General features: G+C 32.3%; 2 protein-coding genes across 2 annotated transcripts; one reads left to right on the top strand and one right to left on the bottom strand.

Moving 5' to 3' along the window:
* Positions 1 to 314: 314 nt before the first annotated feature.
* LOC134717635 (glutathione hydrolase 1 proenzyme-like) lies at positions 315 to 14,364 on the top strand. The gene is made up of 12 exons (XM_063580129.1): positions 315 to 357; positions 3,462 to 3,624; positions 6,398 to 6,523; positions 7,397 to 7,488; positions 8,190 to 8,382; positions 8,870 to 9,033; positions 9,640 to 9,789; positions 10,512 to 10,666; positions 11,278 to 11,468; positions 11,950 to 12,190; positions 12,740 to 12,853; positions 14,036 to 14,364. The coding sequence occupies exons 1-12, from the start codon at positions 315 to 317 to the stop codon at positions 14,183 to 14,185; spliced, it is 1,782 nt and encodes a 593-aa protein (XP_063436199.1). The 3' UTR covers positions 14,186 to 14,364.
* Positions 14,365 to 17,771: 3,407 nt separating this feature from the next.
* LOC134719433 (otolin-1-like) lies at positions 17,772 to 19,371 on the bottom strand. The gene is made up of 2 exons (XM_063582433.1): positions 18,936 to 19,371; positions 17,772 to 18,198 (listed from the first exon to the last, which is right to left on the bottom strand). Exons 1-2 carry the CDS (start codon positions 19,285 to 19,287, stop codon positions 17,804 to 17,806), a joined length of 747 nt encoding a protein of 248 aa, XP_063438503.1. The 5' UTR covers positions 19,288 to 19,371; the 3' UTR covers positions 17,772 to 17,803.
* Between the last annotated feature and the right edge of the window lie 778 nt (positions 19,372 to 20,149).

The raw sequence follows: 20,149 nt of genomic DNA on the forward strand, positions 1-20,149 counted from the left end.
TAACTGTCACGAACTGTGATATGGTCAAAGATTTGTACTATAATTTAAAAAAGCTGTTTTATCATGAAAAATTAATTATACTTTATCTTATTCAAATTTATGATGTCTTGAAATTAAAATAAATCTGAACAATCTTTTTCTAAAGAAACATCTGCCACGTTAACCTGATACATGCCACAGTTTTAAACCTACGGTCACATGTACAAGACGAAATTTGTTAATGAATTTAGTGTATTCAGAGTAAATACATATAAGTTGAAAATGTTGTCTTGTAACTGTGGTACGATACACACACATTTTTTACAAGTGCAAATATGGATATGAGACTGTCCTATCGATATCACAAAAATGTAAAAGGTAATATGTGGCTGATAAATTGACATGATTACAATTGCACATCAGTTCATGGTTACATCTGAACGCCTTGGAAATTGTCATGAGTTACAAATATTTAAAAAACGCTATGATACCGATTACAAATACTTTGAACGTCATGTTAAAATCTACAACATTGGTCTTAATAAGAAGAAAGAAAAAAACCCCAGAGTGTTGAAATGCTATGATACTGAATAATTGACATAATTACAAGTTCAAATAAGTTCATGGTAACATCTGCAACATTGTTCTTAATAAAACAAACAGGGTTTTAAAACCCTATGATAATGGTTACAATTGAAAGTTCAAATACGAATTTAATAACGTCTTCTATATGGAGTAGTTAAAAGTGCAAATTATGAAATGATCACATAAGGCATATTGTCGTGAATTTGAAATATTATTGAATGTAATGATAATGTAATAATAATATTCTTATTGAACCTTTTTCTATGCTACTACCATCATTTGTGGACAACCAATAAAAACGAACATGACGATGTAATTTTAAAAACTGAAAATGCGTACTTGAAATTTGGGATAGTGACACTATTCTTGGATGTTGATAAAACATATGAAACTTCATTGCAATCAATAATAAGTTAAGTACTTCAAAAGTTAACAAAACTAATATGAATACTGAAAAAATTACATGTGCAAATTAAGATTTGGTAACTTATTCTACACGCTATGATATTGAGTAATTAACATAATTATAAATGCAAATAAGGACATAAAAGAACAAGTGTCCGGACGATACTTCTGATACCTTGTTAATGCAATGTTGACACATGAATAATGTTTTTGATTTAAATTGAAAAGTAGTGAGAAAAGGGAAGATTTTGTTTCATTATGCAATATTGGAATACATCTATGTCAACTAGGTTCCAATAGGAAAGGAATGACTCTATGCAAAATAAGAATCAGGAAATAAACTAACGTACATTAATTTTGTTTTCAAAATAAAAGCCTAACTCAATATGTATTGGTGTACAGTTATGAAGACCTACGAGTCTTCCTTGTTGTCGAAACCTATGTGTTAGCCATTTTTTAGGTGACATGCATTATTAATCTTGCACATTTTCTTTGACTGGTTAGGACACTGTGAAATTCGTTTAATTTGATGATAAGGAGAGGCACAATCACTGAATGTAATGTTTTTAAACTTGGCATACGTGTACATTTTATAATATGACTTTCGTTTCATAAATTTATTATCGTTAAAAACGGTTTTATTTCATGAAGATGAAGGCATTTGAATTTAATGACGCAAGAGAATTTATTGTAATAGAAAAACTTTGTGTGGAAAAATCAATTTTTAAATTTTGCATACGTGCAACATTTCATAAAATAAATACCTATTTATACATTTATATAAGATCAAGGTTATTGTATCAAAGAGTTTTATTCCTCCCGAAGATGAACGATTTTATTTTCAATAATTTACAAGTGCAATAAGTCCAAGGTAACAAATTTAAAATTTTCTTTGACTTCTTTAAAATGATTTTTTTCCACTCAATAGTACTGAAACAATTACATGTGCAAATCAAGATTTGGTTACTTCTTCTGCACGCTATGATACTGCGTAATTAACATAATTACAAGTGCGAATAAGGACATAACAGTACAAGAACCGGGACATACCTTCTGTAATACCTTTTTAGCGAAGTGTGGACACATGAATGTATTTGAATCAAATTGAAAAGTAGAGAGAAAAGAGTAGATTTTGTTTTTATGGTACTACAATGGAATACATCTGTGTCAACTAGTTTCCAATAAAGAGGGAATGACTCTATGTAAAATAAGAATCAGGAAATATACTTTCGTACATTGATTTTGTTTTCAAAATAAAAGCCTAACTCAATATGTATTGGTGTACAGTTATGAAGACCTACGAGTCTTCTTTATTGTCGAAACCTATGTGTTCGCCTGTTTTTTAGGTGACATGCCTTATGACTTTTGCACATGTTCTTTGACTGGTTAGGACACTGTGAAATTCGTTTAATTTGATGATAAGGAGAGGCACAATCACGAAATGTTATGTTTTTAAACTTGGCATACGTCCACATTTCATAATATGAATTTCGTTTCATTAATTTATTAACGTTTTAAAACGGTTTTATTTTATGAAGATGAAAGCATTTGAATTTAATGACGCAAGAGGATTTATAGTAATAGAAAAACTTATGTGTTGAAAAATGAATTTTTAAACTTCGCATACGTGCAACATTTTAATGAAATAAATACCTATTCATATATTTAATATTAAATCAAGGTTATCGTACCAAAGAGTTTTATTTCTTTCGAAGATGAACGATTTTATTTTCAATAATTTACAAGTGCAATAAGTCGAAGGTAACAAATTGAACATTGTCTTTGACTTCTTTATTAAAAGATGTTTTTTCCACTCTATTGTACTGAAACAGTTACATGTGCAAATCAAGATTTGGTTACTTCTTCTACACGCTATGATACTGCGTAATCAATATAATTACAAGTGCGAATAAGGACATAACAGTACAAGAGCCGGGACATACCTTCTGTAATACCTTGTAAGCGAAGTGTGGACACATGAATGTATTTGAATCATATTGAAAAGTAGAGGGGAAAGAGTAGATTTTGTTTCATTATGCTATGATGAAACACATCTGTGACAACTAGGGTCCAATAGGAAAGGAATGACTCTATGCTGAATGAGAATCAGAAAATATACTACGTACATTAATTTTGTTTTTAAAATAAAAGCCTGTATTGTTGTACAGTTATTAACACCTATGAAGATGAAGGAAATTGAATTTAATGATGCAAGATAATTTATTGTAATAGAAAAACGTTGTGTTGAAAAATCAATTTTTAAATTTTGCATACGTGCAACATTTCATAAAATAAATACCTATTTATACAATTAATATTAAATCAAGGTTATTTTCTGATTTAGACATATCCAAGTGCCACTTTTTCCTAATATTCTCAAACGTATCAAACATTTTGATTAAAAAAAATGTCCTCACCTATTTAATTGATTTTCTTACGTTTCTGTCTTTGTATGATTGTGTTCACAAACTATTTTGTTCTTCTGGTGACAGGATTTAGCTTTCGGCACAGAAAATACCATAACAATGGACGTCACCAAACAGTTTCCAGTAAAACCGAAACAGAGCCTCGGTTTGAATCCGATTCCATAGAGGGACATTATAGATCTGCTGCTGTGGCGTCTGATGCTGGAACTCCATGTGCAAGGATCGGAACGTAAGATTATATATTTGATTTTAAACATATTTTATTTATCAAGATATGAAAAGGATTGAGCAACAGGCACATCCTATGAGAGGTCTCTCCATATTACATGTTCAAGGTATAATTCAATTAAAACAACTGTGTCTAAAAAAATGCAATATAGTGGAACATGCATGCTTTTTATGAGCACACATGAGAAAATATATGTTTACAGTGTTTTTTTACTAAATGCTAAGTATAGTTAAGTATATATTAGGTAATTATTCATCATGCATCGAGAACCTTGATACATGCAAATATCCTTTATAAGTCATTAGAAATAAAAGATATATATTTACTTTTTGATCGGTATATAAGATAATGTATTAACTTGTAATCTGAACATGATATTATGTATAAGCATGTTATCTGAATATGGTATTATGTATTAACATGTTATTTGAACACGAGATTATGTATTAACATGTTTTGTGAACATGAGATTATGTATTTACATGTTATTGGAACATGAGATTATGTATTTACATGTAATCTGAACATGAGATTATGTATTTACATGTTATCTGAACATGAGATAATGTATTTACATGTTATCTGAACATGAGATTATGTATTTACATGTTTTGGAACATGAGATTATGTATTTACATGTTTTGGAACATGAGATTATGTATTTACATGTTATCGGGAAATGAGATTATGTATTTACATGTTATCTGAACATGATATAATGTATTAACATGTTATCTGAACATGAGATTATGTATTTACATGTTATCTGAACATGAGATTATGTATTAACATGTTATCTGAACATGAGATTATGTATAAACATGTTATCGAAAAATGAGATTAGGTATTTACATGTTATTGGAAAATGAGATTATGTATTTACATGTTATCGGAAAATGAGATTATGTATTAACATGTTATCTGAACATGAGATTATGTATTGACATGTTATCGGAAAATGAGATTAGGTATTTACATGTTATCTGAACATGAGATTATGTATTTACATGTTATCGGAAAATGAGATTTTGTATTTACATGTTATCGGAAAATGAGATTAGGTATTAACATGTTATCTGAACATGAGATTATGTATTACCATGTTATCGGAAAATGAGATTATGTATTTACATGTTATCTGAACATGAGATTATGTATTTACATGTTATCGGAAAATGAGATTATGTATTTACATGTTATCGGAAAATGAGATTATGTATTTACATGTTATCTGAACATGAGATTATGTATTTACATGTTATCGGAAAATGAGATTATGTATTTACATGTAATCTGAACATGAGATTATGTATTTGCATGTTATCTGAACATGAGATTATGTATTTACATGTTATCGGAAAATGAGATTATGTATTTACATGTTATCGGAACATGAGATTATGTATTAACATGTTATCTGAACATGAGATTATGTATTTACATGTTATCGGAAAATGAGATTAGGTATTTACATGTTATTGGAAAATGAGATTAGGTATTAACATGTTATCGGAAAATGAGATTATGTATTTACATGTTATCGGAAAATGAGATTATGTATTTACATGTTATCGGAAAATGAGATTATGTATTTACATGTTATCGGAAAATGAGATTATGTATTTACATGTTATCGGAAAATGAGATTTTGTATTTACATGTTATCGGAAAATGAGATTAGGTATTAACATGTTATCTGAACATGATATTATGTATTTACATGTTATCTGAACATGAGATTATGTATTAACATGTTATCTGAACATGAGATTATGTATAAACATGTTATCGAAAAATGAGATTAGGTATTTACATGTTATTGGAAAATGAGATTATGTATTTACATGTTATCGGAAAATGAGATTATGTATTTACATGTTATCGGAAAATGAGATTTTGTATTTACATGTTATCGGAAAATGAGATTAGGTATTAACATGTTATCTGAACATGAGATTATGTATTACCATGTTATCGGAAAATGAGATTATGTATTTACATGTTATCGGAAAATGAGATTATGTATTTACATGTTATCTGAACATGAGATTATGTATTTACATGTTATCGGAAAATGAGATTATGTATTTACATGTAATCTGAACATGAGATTATGTATTAACATGTTATCTGAACATGAGATTATGTATTTACATGTTATCGGAAAATGAGATTAGGTATTTACATGTTATTGGAAAATGAGATTAGGTATTAACATGTTATCGGAAAATGAGATTATGTATTTACATGTTATCGGAAAATGAGATTATGTATTTACATGTTATCGGAAAATGAGATTATGTATTTACATGTTATCGGAAAATGAGATTATGTATTTACATGTTATCGGAAAATGAGATTTTGTATTTACATGTTATCGGAAAATGAGATTAGGTATTAACATGTTATCTGAACATGATATTAGGTATTTACATGTTATCGGAACATGAGATTATGTATTTACATGTTATCTGAACATGAGATTATGTATTTACATGTTATCGAAAAAATGAGATTAGGTATTTACATGTTATAAAGTTTTGGCAAAATGAGAAGCAAGAGGATAGAGAGGGTACTAGTATTTTTACGTTTATATAATTATTTAACATTATTTTTTCACATTGTTTATGTCGTTGTTGCCAACGGTTATACTTTTAAAACAAATTAAATATAAATTCTGCCCTTCATGCAAAAATCTATGATAAGATTATTTAAAACGGAAAAGCGAACAAACGAACAAGACGAATAAATTCATTTTTGTTTGTTATTGTAGTCACATCATGAGAAGCCGTCATGGGTCAGCTGTAGATGCCGCTATTGCCACTCTTCTATGTCAGTGTGTTACTAACTTTCACAGCTGTGGCATAGGAGGTGGATTTTTCATGACAGTTTATAATAAGTAAGTATTTGTGTTAGATATAGGCATCTTACATCTGATCTACAAAGATACTTTTAGAAACTAAATATATTTTCTCTTTTCCCTTGTTTTAAAAAGAACAATTAGTTTTGATAAAATAGGAAGTATTATCATCTAAAATTTCCAGATTTAGTGAAACTTTAAGAAGATGTTTTGCAGTTTTAGCTTTGGAATGAAATTTGTCATCAAATTGATATCTTATTAATAGCAGATTTTTTTCTGATAAAAAAAGCACTTCAGTAATGACAAGTCTATCGCATTTTCATGCTTATTTGGCAGCATTTTCCTCTGATAATTTTTTTTTCTCTTTGATCTTAAAAATAGTATAAAACCGATCTAAACATCAGCTTAAACTTTAAACTAATGCATTTAACAATTAGAACCAAAACAAAAGAGGACAACAACTAAATCAAACAAATCAGAATAAATAACATGAATTGGGAGTGGTATCACGTGTCCTGATAGGATATGCATATTCATATTTTGCTGCTCATGTCCTGAATTCCATAAATTGCGACTCCCGGTGATGAGTCATATTTGGCTTGTAGACAAGGAACATACTATGAATATGGCAGTTTCCATTCATGTGTTACTGTGTTATTATCGAGTAGAAAAAATATTTAAAACAATGCATCTAAAATCAAGAACTAGTATCGAACATTGCTTTCTAAAACTTAAAGACCGTTTGCCACTCAAATCGTACAGTTACTGAGTTGATTTTTCGATATCTGAGCTTTATCACGTGATATAAGCATAGAAATTGACCAGTCGGTTCACATTTATAACTGCCACTAACTTTTGAAAGATAATGTGTATATAAGAGTTTACTTATCGCCGACAACATCTTGATTTCAGGGAGTATAGGTCTGCATACACGATCATGGCTCGTGAAACGGCTCCCAGTGAAGCTAATGAGACCATGTTTGTCAATAGATCATCTACATTAGGTACGTATAAAGTCAGGAATATGACAGTTCTTGTCCATTCGTTTTTGATGCGTTTTGTTTTTTGATTTTGCCATGTGATTATGGACTTTCCAAATTGATTTTCCTCTGAGTTCAGTATTTTTGTGATTTTACTTATCACTACCAACACTTGGAGAAGAGATTTGTCTTGATCATAAGTTTAAAGATAAAACAATAAAGCAATCAGAAAACATTTACTTTGTAAGCCCATTTTAGAAATGTCGGACAAAACACCAAACGATCATATATAAATACTAAAAAGATAAATTAATTTTTGATATAAATTTCGAATTAGATAATAGAGTACTTGTAATACTATAATCGGGCATTCTCGATGAACGGAAGAATCGGCCGAGTTGAGAGGAATGATGTTTTACCACCATATGGTCCCGTGACTGTCCTTTTCGCAGATCATTGTCTCGTCACTTATCTCTTAATATTTGGTCTTTCTTTTATGAAATTACTATTTATTGACTTTTGAGATTATTTGTTACATATTATCATAAGTATTTGGTTTTTTTTTGCGGCACTTCTGTGTTCTGTTTCGTTGTTTTCCTCTTATAGTCGATGTGTTTCCCTCGGTTTGTAACCCGGATTTTTTTTCTCATAAGCGATGTATGACTTTTGAACAGCGGTATACTACTGCTGCCTTTATTTATGAAAGAAAATATTCTTGGTTTTAGGTGGTTTGGCTGTTGGTGTTCCTGGTGAGATACGTGGTTATTGGTTAGCTCATCAGATCGGTGGAAGACTTCCATGGAAAGAATTGTTTCAGCCATCAATACAATTATGTCGGGAGGGTATAGTGGTTGGATCCCCCGTCGCTTTTGCTATGTCACGTCAAACCGAAACTATTGAAAAATTCCAGGGGTTAAAGTTAGTACATATGCTTTTTATCATAATCTGATAATTATCGGTAAAGCTGTTTCCTCAACGTTAAAATATACCAAACATCTAATTATAGATAGCATGTGTAGTAATATTAACCATTTGTTTTCGGGCATACTCGATTGCTTAGATTTATTGTAGTCTTTCAAGACCAATTTAACATAGGGAGTATGAAACGGAGTATGAAACTCAATTAATCTTTTGAGCTTTTTGAACGAAATACACAAATTAAATCCCCCAACAATAAATTATTCATGAGTTTTCTGTTTATGTTTTTTTCAACAGAATTTGCTTAAATGCTAAGAAGGTGAAATAATATTCGAGCTAGTAATACTAAAGAAATTATGTAGTTATTTGATACTAATGACGATTAGTCGTCTCCTTTGGGATTCGATAACAATTTTTTTTTTCAGAGAGAACATAGATATTTGGACTACGAAAAACACTTTCCTTGACATAGATTATATTTTTACAGAGATTTAATAGTAAACCCAGCAACAGGGCGTTTCTATGAAGCTGGGGAAACTGTTAAAAGGCCAAAATTAGCCAGAAGTTTGGAGATAATTGCTTATGAAGGTGTTGATGCTTTCTATAAAGGCAGATTAACGGAAGATATAGTGGCGGACATACAGGATGCAGGTAAGATGTAGCGAAGATTGACATAAGCATCACTGCGTAAGTCAAACGTATAGTTATGTTTCCTGTCTCCCTATCTGTGTTTAATTGTAATACAGGGTGCGGGTAAGATGCAGTGAAGATTGATATAAGCATCACTGCGTAAGCCAAACGTATAGTTATGTTTCATGTCTCCCTATCTGTATTTAATTGTAATACAGGGTGCGGGTAAGATGTAGTGAATAAACGTATAGTCAGGTTTCCTGTCTCCCTATCTGTATTAAATTGTAATACAGGGTGCGCGTAATGATGTAGCAGTCATTTAAGATCCTCGACTTGGAAACTTTGCATCATGCACTGAGGCCAAACATAAATTTCTTTTTACTGCCTCCCTATATAGCTATCTGCATTCAATTGAAATGCCTACCTTCAAATTTTTATGCATCATCAAGTCCACACTTTTTTGTTGTTAAAGACTTTGTACATTTACCTTTTTAGTCTGTGTAATTAATTTAGTTCTAAGTTATTATAGGTGTATCGAGAATGGTCGAAAGTGGCAATTGTTATGATATAATAGTATAATAGAATAAAATATATTTCCATTTTGTAAAGTCATGTTTCTTTTTACAGGAGGTATCATCACTGAGAATGACCTTGCTGGGTACAGGGCACTAGTAAAGGATCCGTTGGTAGTCAAACTAAACACAGAACAAACTGTTTTCTCCCCTCCGCCACCTTCTAGCGGAGCAATTTTACAGTTCATATTGAATATACTGGACGGTTAGTACTAGAATAAGATGTTTTACCTGCTCTTTCACCTGGAACATCTTTCTTGTGGAACACCTTTAATATGGACTTGCCCTTACTCGAAACCCCTTTCACCTGAAACCCCTTTCACCTTGCACACAATTTACATAGAACACTTAGATCAACTTTACCTGGAATACTTTTTCATCTAGAGGATAGTTTTTTTTAGATTACTATTCTGGTTTGATAGCCGGAAATGTGCTTTAAGGACATTGAAATACTAAGCTAGTTTTAGTCTTAATGATCAAGATATCGCCGGGTACAGAGCTAGAGCTCTTCGACTCATTTAAAGCTACGATTTTGTTTATGATGAATGAAACAATATTTTTTATGAAGTTATATGTATACAGTTTGAGCAACATGTGGAGCAGGAATTGCTTTCCTTCCGGAGCACCTGAGAAAACCCCAGTTTTTGGTGGGGTTTGTGATGCTTATTCGTTAGTTTTATATAACGATTATGTTGTGTCATGTGTACTATTGTTTATTTGTTTTTGTTTTCAATTTAGCCATGGCGTTGTCATTTTTTTTTTCGATTTGTGAGTTTGACTGTTCTTCTGGTATCTTTCATCCCTCCTGAACATTTTGTACGAATGATGAACTTGTAACGGTATTTTCAAACTCGATGTATGAATGACCTATTGTTAACATTCAGTAGTATGTGAACTAGGCATCTTTATTTTTACATGGTATTGTAGGATATAACCTGAACGAGAAAAGTCTTTCATGTAAACAAAAAGAAATAGTGATTTGGCATAGAATCATAGAAGCTTTTAAGTTTGGTTTTGCTAAACGAACGAACCTTGGTGATGGAGATGTTGAAGACGCGGCTTTTAACGAAGAATTAAACGAGGTCAGTACATATCATATATATAAAAAGAAAGATAATGTGGTATGATTGCAAATGTATCAACTCTTTGACCAAAATGACACAGAAATAAACAAATATAGTTCACAGTATTGCTTTCAACAATGAACAAAGACCATACCGGATGGTCAGCTATAAAGAAAACCTCGAAATGACAATTGGAAAACGCGAGAAAAATTAACGGCCTCATTTATGGACAAAAAATTAACGAAAAAAAATATGTAATATATACTTAAATGTTTGTAAATCAATTGAAAGTAGATCAGGCAAAAAACAGCGAAAATATGAAGGCATGTATAGAAAACATGTTTTTCTTGCTTACAAGTAAAAAGAATTGTAGCACGTAGGAATGTTTAATGCAATTTTAAAACATACGAAATTGTGCAAATGACAAGATTTCTACTTACAAAAAACACGCTTTTGAACTGCAGTTTTATCGCTTAAAAGAAAGAAAATCTTCAATCTGCACTGTTTTTATAGTCATGTTAATTATTAGTTTTGATTCATATTTGATATTGTAATGTATTTCATTTCTATAAGCTAAGGTATTCATGTAGACATAAACTAAACAAAAAGCTTTCTAATTTTTATTATAGTTTGTCAGAACCTTAACGTCCGAGGAGTATGCCGATGAAATACGTTCTCAGATTTCGGATAGTCAAACTTTCGGAACAGAATACTACGGGCCAACTTTTTTTGACAGATTAAATTCGTCTGGAACTTCACACTTGTCTGTACTGGCTCCTAATGGAGATGCAGTGTCGGTAACCAGTACAATCAATCTTCAGTAAGTGATAACGTGTAATATAAATGTTTCGCGATTATTGTTGGAGACCGAATAATGGCCTCATAATATAGATGTTTTGATGGTTCTATTGTTTCGGAATACTGTTTACTTGTATTTCCCTCATCTTCTTGTATTAACATTCTCATGAAAAACAATTTTAATATAACTTTGCTTAAGAGGTTGACAGATCACATCAGCACTCATTTCTAGTCTGCGCGCGGGCTCGAAATAGTTTAATTCTAAACTGTCAACCGTTAAAAAGTAATATAAAGTGGTTTACTTGAATTATAGAGCGATTGACATAGTAAAAACTTTATCATTATTCAAAGAAGAACTACAAATATGTTATTACATGAAAAACACAACGAAATATTCTAAACAGCAGAACAGGAAGCAAATTGTCATTGACCATCACAAATTACAAACAAAAATGGCTGCTTTAATTTAATGCTTAAAATGAATGTATGTATATGTATTTTAGTTTCGGATCTAAAGTTGTTGGAAGTCGAACTGGTATTATATTTAACAACGAGATGGACGATTTCTCTACACCAAACACGGTGAATGCTTTTGGTCTTCATGCATCCCCAGCAAATTTTATTAAACCTGGAAAACGCCCACTTTCCTCAATGTCTCCTAGTATTGTAGTTGGTCCTGACGGCGTGGTTAATCTAGTCGTCGGAGCCTCGGGTGGTACGAAGATAATTACTTCCACGGCAATGGTGAGTTACACTGATTTAGTTTAATAATACCACTGATGGATATAAAAAAAAGCTGTTGCGCATATTATGGTTCATTCTGAAGTCTAGGTTAAACTAGCTCTTTACATTAAACGAATATACGGATGTTTTTATCGTTATGCCTGTGCTCTTTTGGTTAAAGCTTGTTTAATGATTTAGCTTACACATATATATATATGTATTTGGTTTCTGATTGAGGATCTGAACCAGATCATTCCTTTATTTAGAATCGTCAAGTAACAGTTCTGATACTACTATACCCGAATACCATGCACACGTTTACCGCCCCTTCTCTTTGGCATGGAATTGGTATTGACATGATTCTAAAAGTACCTTTCTTCTGTGAATTCCTATTTCTTAAAACAATTGCATTAATGTATAAGATTATGGCTGCAACGGTCCGTCAAAGTTTATTTACGAAAGTATTGGGTTTTCTGTCTTTAACCTTCATCTTCAATGGTTTTATAGTCATGGCTTTGAAAACACATAGTTTTACTCAGTTTCCTATAATACACATGGTTTAATTTTCAGGTTACAATATTGACCCAATGGTTAGGTTTTAGTATAAAGGAGGCTATTGACCATAGACGAGTACATCATCAGTTACTTCCTCCTAATATTGCTGTTGAAAAAGGATTTCCACAAGTAAGTATAGACAATTAACCATAGAGGTTACATAAGGGAGCTACCTTTAGCTCTTTATGGGAAGGGTGCCCGTAGGGAGGTCCAGAGATAAATAAAATCTAATTTTAGAAGTTATAGTCTCTGTTCCACATTTTTATTTTTCCCTCTTTTACATGTATGTCCTGCATTTGTTTTTACATTAGACATATCCTTCCTTGTTTTACATGAATTGTGGTCCTGCCTTTTTTTGCAAGTTGCTCATCCGGCATTTTTTTCACTCAAGTTCCTGTCCTGTATTTTATTCAAATTTCATCTAAGCCAACCCCCTTCCTACTATAAAAATCAAACTGTAGCTCCCTTATTAGAAACGGATAATATTTCCAAAATTGATTAAACGAGACTCGTACCCGCTATTAACGTTAGAGAGACCGTTCCTCAAATAAACCTGAGAAATATCATTGATACGGAGTTCAGAAAGTGTAAAAGAATATTTTATTGTGGTTAATTTTATAGTTTTATTTGAAAACTTAATAGAATCGTTTTTTAAGGTAGTGCATAATTGCTATGAGAGGAGTACTGGACTATACAACTAAACTGTGTGTCAATGTTACTAATAATATTTAAAATAAACTGTGTAACATAATTGTATGGGGTATGATATTTAAATGAGACAAGTATCAACTCGAGGCCAAATTAAGTGGCTGTAAGCAACTACATATTACTGTACGGTTTTCAACATTGACCAAAACCAATACGTATAGCCAGCTATATAAACGGGTATAAAATGACAAAATGTTAAATAAGTCATACAAGATTACCAACGGCCTGATTTATCTATCATACAAAACAATTAACAAAAGTCAGAAACAACAGACAGAAACTCAACAACAACCACTGAATAACAGATTCATGAGCATACATAACAGGGTAAACTATGCCGTTCGTGAACGCTCAGCCCCACCCTTACGCTGAATAGAATGTTCCTAAGTAATCACACTGAAGTAGTGAGTGGGTGACTGATGAGTATATAGTATAGAAATATATGAGATATGGTATTAAAAACTATTGGACGGTTGATCCTTTCGTTCCTTGTCGTATCTTCTACCCTATTTACTGCACTTTTCCTTCCCTATTAACACACGTGACTCGATAAAATGATAACTCGACAAAATGATAAATCGCAATAATCGTCTTCTATTTCAGTTTATTCTGGATGGATTGTTGTCACGTGGACATAATATAACAGTACAAGACAGTGCAGGGTCTGTCGTACAAGGTATACTTCAGCGACAAGAAGGATGTGTTACTGCTAACTCCGATTTCCGCAAGGAGGGAGTGCCAGACGGATTTTAGACTTTTAAAAAAATGTATATGACTGTCTAGTGAATATTTTGAGATACACATTATGTTTTTAATGAAAAACCATCTTTTACCACAGGGAGTGTCTGCATATAAATTTGCCATTTCATATTAGAAAATATCGCTACTCCACATAAGAAACGGGTTTCTCGATTATCATTTTCTATAGGCTGATTAACAGAAAATAAAACATGCAAATTTATATTAAAGAATATAATTTTATTTTTATTAACTCACAGAATCTCCTAAGTAGTTTTTTATGGTTCGATTTTGCATTTGAATTTGTATTTTTAACTATATGTGTTATATTATTTGTACATGAAATTATTGTCTCTGATACCGTATACTGTACTACATGTACATGTATGGTGTACGAGAAAAAAGATCTATATGATATGATTTAGAAAGAAATGTGGTTCATAAATTTTGCTCATAATAGTAAAATGGTTAAATCAACAGTCAAAATACATAGAATGTTGATTTAGCTTCTGAAATTAGTATTGATGAAGTTTTAAAGATATTGGTATTGATGTTGATAGTAAAAAAAAGGTTCTTTTTTATATGCAGATAGTATTGTTATAACTGCTGAAAATAAAAATGACTTACAATTACTGTTAGATATTTTTAATATGTGGTGTAAAAATAAAACATAAAATGTTATCTTTGAAAAACAAAGAGTGTTCATTTGCAGATGAGCCGACGCCGGAAACAGCATACCTTTGAACAGGCGCGGATCCAGAGGGGGGATTGGGTCCGGGGGTTGGAACACCGTTTTATTAGACAATCAATGCATGACACGGGTTATGTTCTTCTCATATACGTTATGATGGTATGATACTAAACCCCTCACGGGAAGGATTGTGCCTGATGTTCATATGATGAAATCATAATCTTTCAGTCAGTTTAATTGAAGTCTGGAGCTGGCATGTCAGTTAACTGCTAGTAGTCTGTTGTTATTTATGTATTATTGTCATTTTGTTTATTTTCTTTGGTTACATCTTCTGACATCAGACTCGGACTTCTCTTGAACTGAATTTTAATGTGCGAATTGTTATGCGTTTACTTTTCTACATTGGTTAGAGGTATAGGGGGAGGGTTGAGATCTCACAAACATGTTTAACCCCGCCGCATTTTTGCGCCTGTCCCAAGTCAGGAGCCTCTGGCCTTTGTTAGTCTTGTTTTATTTTAATTTTAGTTTCTTGTGTACAATTTTGAAATTAGTATGGCGTTCATTATCACTGAACTAGTATATATTTGTTTAGGGTCAGCTGAAAAGACGCCTCCGGGTGCGGGAATTTCTCGCTATATTGAAGACCTGTTGGTGACCTTCTGCTGTTGTTTTTTATTTGGTCGGTTTGTTGTCTCTTTGACACATTCCCCATTTCCATTCTCAATTTTATTTGAATGGGGACAAGAAGTTGGACCCCCCTTTTTGTCCTGGGTTAGGACCCCGCTTTTTGTCCTGGGTTAGGACCCCCCTTTTTTAAATGTCTGGATCCGCCCCTGATGTATCCCTTTTTGGCCCCGTCAAGCGAGACGAAAACTGGTGTAACAGAATTCTGACAAAAATTAGAGAATGCAATATATAGACAACAATAGTGCATTGACTTGACATATCAACTATATAAGGATGAGGCTTAGAAACGGGGAAATGCGATGCTATAAAAAGTAAGATGTGGTATGATTGCCAATGAGACAACTACCCACAACAAGACTAAAATAACAAACATTAACAGCTATAGGTCACCGTACGGACTTCAACAATGAGCAACGCCAATACCGCATAGTCAGCTATAAAAGGCCCCGATAAGACAATGTAAAACAATTCAAACGAGGCTGTCGTTTCGGGCCGAATCCTTATATCGTTGATATGTCAAGTCAATGCACTGTTATTGTCTTTATACTGCAATCTTAAAAAAAACCCAACATTTTCTATTGTTGTTTAGTGTGTTAGTGTTATTTATTTGATATAAGTATTGGGAAAATCCCCCTTTAAAAAGGTTTCATATCATACAGGCGGAGAAATATACAACACGATGAAATGTACATCATTACCTGTTGAAAACGGCAATCAATGGTGAACGAATTCGTTTGTTAACAGACTAAAATATCATCAATTTACATAAAACATAATGATTTATAAGTTTCAAACAAAAAATATTAGTAAGTTATATGTTTTTCCAAAAATTGAAACAAGTTTGAGACGTTAAACGCATCGTTGTTTACATTGGAAACAAGAACAGGTTGAAGAGGTCGTATGAATAATTAAATATAATTTCGACAATTTCTATTTAAATATCAATGAGGAAAAAGGATATCAGATCAGTGACTGTATATGACATAGAAATATATGGTCAACGCATTTTGACTGCTCAAATAGAACGAGTGCAGTATACAAATTTATTCACTTATTTAGGAGATGTGTTCATAAAAAAATGTTATAACACGTAAGAAGATTTGTATTTGATAAATAGAAGACAAGTATAGGCATAATAGAATATTGTCAAGACTTTGGTATTGCCTGTTTTATACAATATTTATGTTCCCGACCATATGAGTATTTGGACCATACGCGTAAGATGATAGTGTTTATATAAAAGAGAGGCAAAAGCTACAAAGGGGACATGAAAACAAGTAAATCGAAATAAACTGATATCGCATTGGCTAAACAAGAAAAAGACAAACAGACAAACAATAGTACAAAACACAATATGGCAAATTATAGACAAAGCAACACGAACCCTATTAAAAACTGGGGGGGGGGGGGGGGGGGGTCAAAGGTGCTCCTCAAGGGTTAGCAAATCCTGCTCGACGTGTTACACCCGTCGTGTTGCTCATGTTTGTACAGACCCGGTAATGGGTCTAATTCGGTAGGTCACATTCGGAACATCTCTACTATCATCTGTGATACGGACAATTGGTGAGACATAAATGAAATCTTAAATCTGAATCTAATGTAATACATGTCAAAGATGTCGCACTTTAAACACATTAAAGTTAGACCCCCTTCACTTTCAGACTTATGTACAGATGTAGCAAATTTTTAAACAATGTGTTTACTTTAGTTATAAGAAGATGTGGTATGATTGCCAATGAGACAACTCTTCACAAGAGATAAAATAATACATATAGGTCAACGTACGGCCTTCAACAATGAGCAAAGTCTATTATACCGCATAGTCGGTCAAAAAGGGATCGAAAGGAAAATCATAAAACATTTCAAATGAATAAAATCTAAAGACCTAATTTATGTACAAAATAATGAACGAAATATAAATATGTAAAACAGAAAAAACGCCAACCACTGAATTAAGGCCTTTACAGAATGTGGCGGGGTGAACATGTTAGTGGGCGCCATGTCCTTTCCATAACCCGGGACAGTAGTATAACAGTTCAAACTATAAACAATAACCAGTTGAAAAAGGCTTATTTCATCAGATGGAAACTAATAGAATTAAATCTAACATCAATACAGACTGGACGTGGACGTGGAATGGTACTTGTACATCCCAAGAACAAAAACACACTAAGTATAGTTTGCTTTGAAAGAAAATTAAATGTTTTGTCGGTTTCAATTTTAATCTGATTGTGAGATATAAAATCAAACCATTGTTATCCAGATATAAATACACCAGAAAAGAATGATGTTGTTCCACCTTGAATAACTTCGTTGTTTACATAAGAACCATCATTATGTTTTATATAAAGTTTATCGCCTACGTTCACATCAACGGCAATACTAATGCTGCCCGTATTCCAATTTACCCCATAAGCAAGCATGATTCGATCATTATTTCGCCAAAGTGTTACATGTAAAGATTTTCCTGTAGAGCGAACCGAGCATGACATTAAGTAAATTCCAGTTTTCTTAGCAGTAAAATATCCAGTGGTCGGGTCATATCCTCCACCAATATTGAGGCGAACTTTATCGAATTTCAATATCTGGCCCCGAGCTAATGGCATATATCCATTATTACTAAAGATGGCTGTGAATGCTGGTATTTTTTCTGAAATGAGAAAATTAATGCACTGTTCACTTCAACTGTCCTTCAAGGTATACATAAGACCATTACGTCATATCCCTATTGCTTTCAGAATTAAATTCTGTAATTTCAAGCATTAATGGGTACTTTGTCTTTAGTTCAAATAAAGTAGCAGTTATTTCATGTAAAAACTATACCTATCAAAATTTGTGCTGAAAATCATCATACTTTTAAGTTCATATGCGAGCGTACTGGTTCCCGGAAGTTTGATATAGCACAAAAAATCAGTGCTTCTGATCTGAACAACAGAACAAATGTGCCCTCCTTTGGCACAACGCTTAGTATTAATGAGAAAGATCATACATCAACCCAAATACTAGAAGTATTTAACTTATTGTCCATGTGATTAAAAGCCGTTTTAGTACAGCTAGTAGGTAGAAAATCAGTTTATACTGGAAGAGTTAGTAAATCGACCATTTGTTTTACCTAGAAAGATAAGATTTTTTTACTAGAAAACCTAAAATTTTCTTATTAGAAACACTATTTAATCAGCACATGTACTTTTATTTCTCCCTTACTGATCGGCTTGTACATCTACTAGGTATTTCTTTCAATGGTATTCGTTAAATATTTCATTCCCTTGATGAAGTGTATACCATTTATATTGACTTCTAGTTTTTTGTTTTATTGTTCTAGGTTGTTGTCCTAGTGGACTTTCACCCTATTCTTTATTTTATTCATAATAAAAAATTATCTCTTACCATGATGTTTTCGTAATGCTGAAATTTCCCTATTAAACTTGTCCTTTTGCGATTGTAAATTTGTTTTCAAAAGGTTGATTGTAGAAGACAGCTTGCAGGTTTCGTCTTTGGTGACGGTCAACTGCTTTCGCAATACTTCATACAACTTTTTGTTTTCGTTTATCGTCTGAACTAAGGAATCTGTAAGTTGAGGGGGACTATTTTGTTTAGCTTCTAATCTAAATAGTTGTTTCAAGATTATTGTCAGAATAGAATGATCATTTGCTCCAGAAGACAAACTTCTCGCTTTGTTTCCTTGATCAGCGTGTGTTGCAATAAGAAACAAGAGCAATGCTTTGAATTTAATTTGCATTTCGAAACAAATCTGCGTCTTTGAAACCGGCCTTTCACAAATATCAAGAAGTCGGAAAAACCTTTCACAGAAATCAAGTAGTCGGAAAAATATCAAGTAGTCAAACAAGCTTTTGTACATGTGCGTGATACCTAACATCTGTTACCAGTATATAAACCGACATATTATATCATGCCGAATTGGGATTCTCAGAAAGGGCGCAGTACAATTGATCACATAAAATCGTTAACATCAATAATCAAGACTAGGAATTTGAAACGTTTATCGACTTTCGTGGCTTTTATTGATTATGGTTAGGAATATGGCGGGATAAATCGAGCGATGTTATTCCAGAAACTATTCGACCTTGGTATATGTGGGAATATTTATAACGCTATTTTGTCTCTGTATAAGTCCGTGGAATGCTGTGTTCGTATTAATGGACTTCAGACAGACTGGTTTAACGTTCAATGTGGTCTTAAACAAGATTGTTTATTGTCGCCATTACTTTTCAACTTGTATATAAACGGATTAGCTAGATATATTGATATAACAACCATTCATTTTCTTTGCATTTGTTTTTTTAACATAAAATAACATAGTCCACATCAGGTGTTACATTGTTTCCTATCAAGCCAAAATAGGAAGAGAGGAGTAGGACAGAAACAAATCTTCATTGTGTGTCAATAACTCATACATTGAAGCACATAACGATGGCAGAGTTGTCTAGGTGACAAAATTTGCTGTTTTTTTCATACCTGGTAGAATAGTTGCAATAAAGCAAAAATGGATATACAAAAATGTTGCAACCAGTTTATATAAGGATTCAACTTATTTTGACCGTTTCATTTCTTTCCTAGATATTATATTACTGATCGGTTTT

This window comes from Mytilus trossulus, chromosome 5, assembly GCF_036588685.1.
Source record: "Mytilus trossulus isolate FHL-02 chromosome 5, PNRI_Mtr1.1.1.hap1, whole genome shotgun sequence".
Taxonomy (NCBI): domain Eukaryota; kingdom Metazoa; phylum Mollusca; class Bivalvia; order Mytilida; family Mytilidae; genus Mytilus; species Mytilus trossulus.

Coding starts and splice junctions, on each gene's coding strand:
- LOC134717635 (XM_063580129.1), top strand. CDS start 315: ATGGATATGAGACTGTCCTATCGATATCACAAAAATGTAAAAG. Junction 7,489..8,189: donor CAATAGATCATCTACATTAG/GTACGTATAAAG, acceptor TCTTGGTTTTAG/GTGGTTTGGCTGTTGGTGTT. Junction 8,383..8,869: donor GAAAAATTCCAGGGGTTAAA/GTTAGTACATAT, acceptor ATATTTTTACAG/AGATTTAATAGTAAACCCAG.
- LOC134719433 (XM_063582433.1), bottom strand. CDS start 19,287: ATGCAAATTAAATTCAAAGCATTGCTCTTGTTTCTTATTGCAACACAC. Junction 18,199..18,935: donor AGCATTACGAAAACATCATG/GTAAGAGATAAT, acceptor TTCTCATTTCAG/AAAAAATACCAGCATTCACA.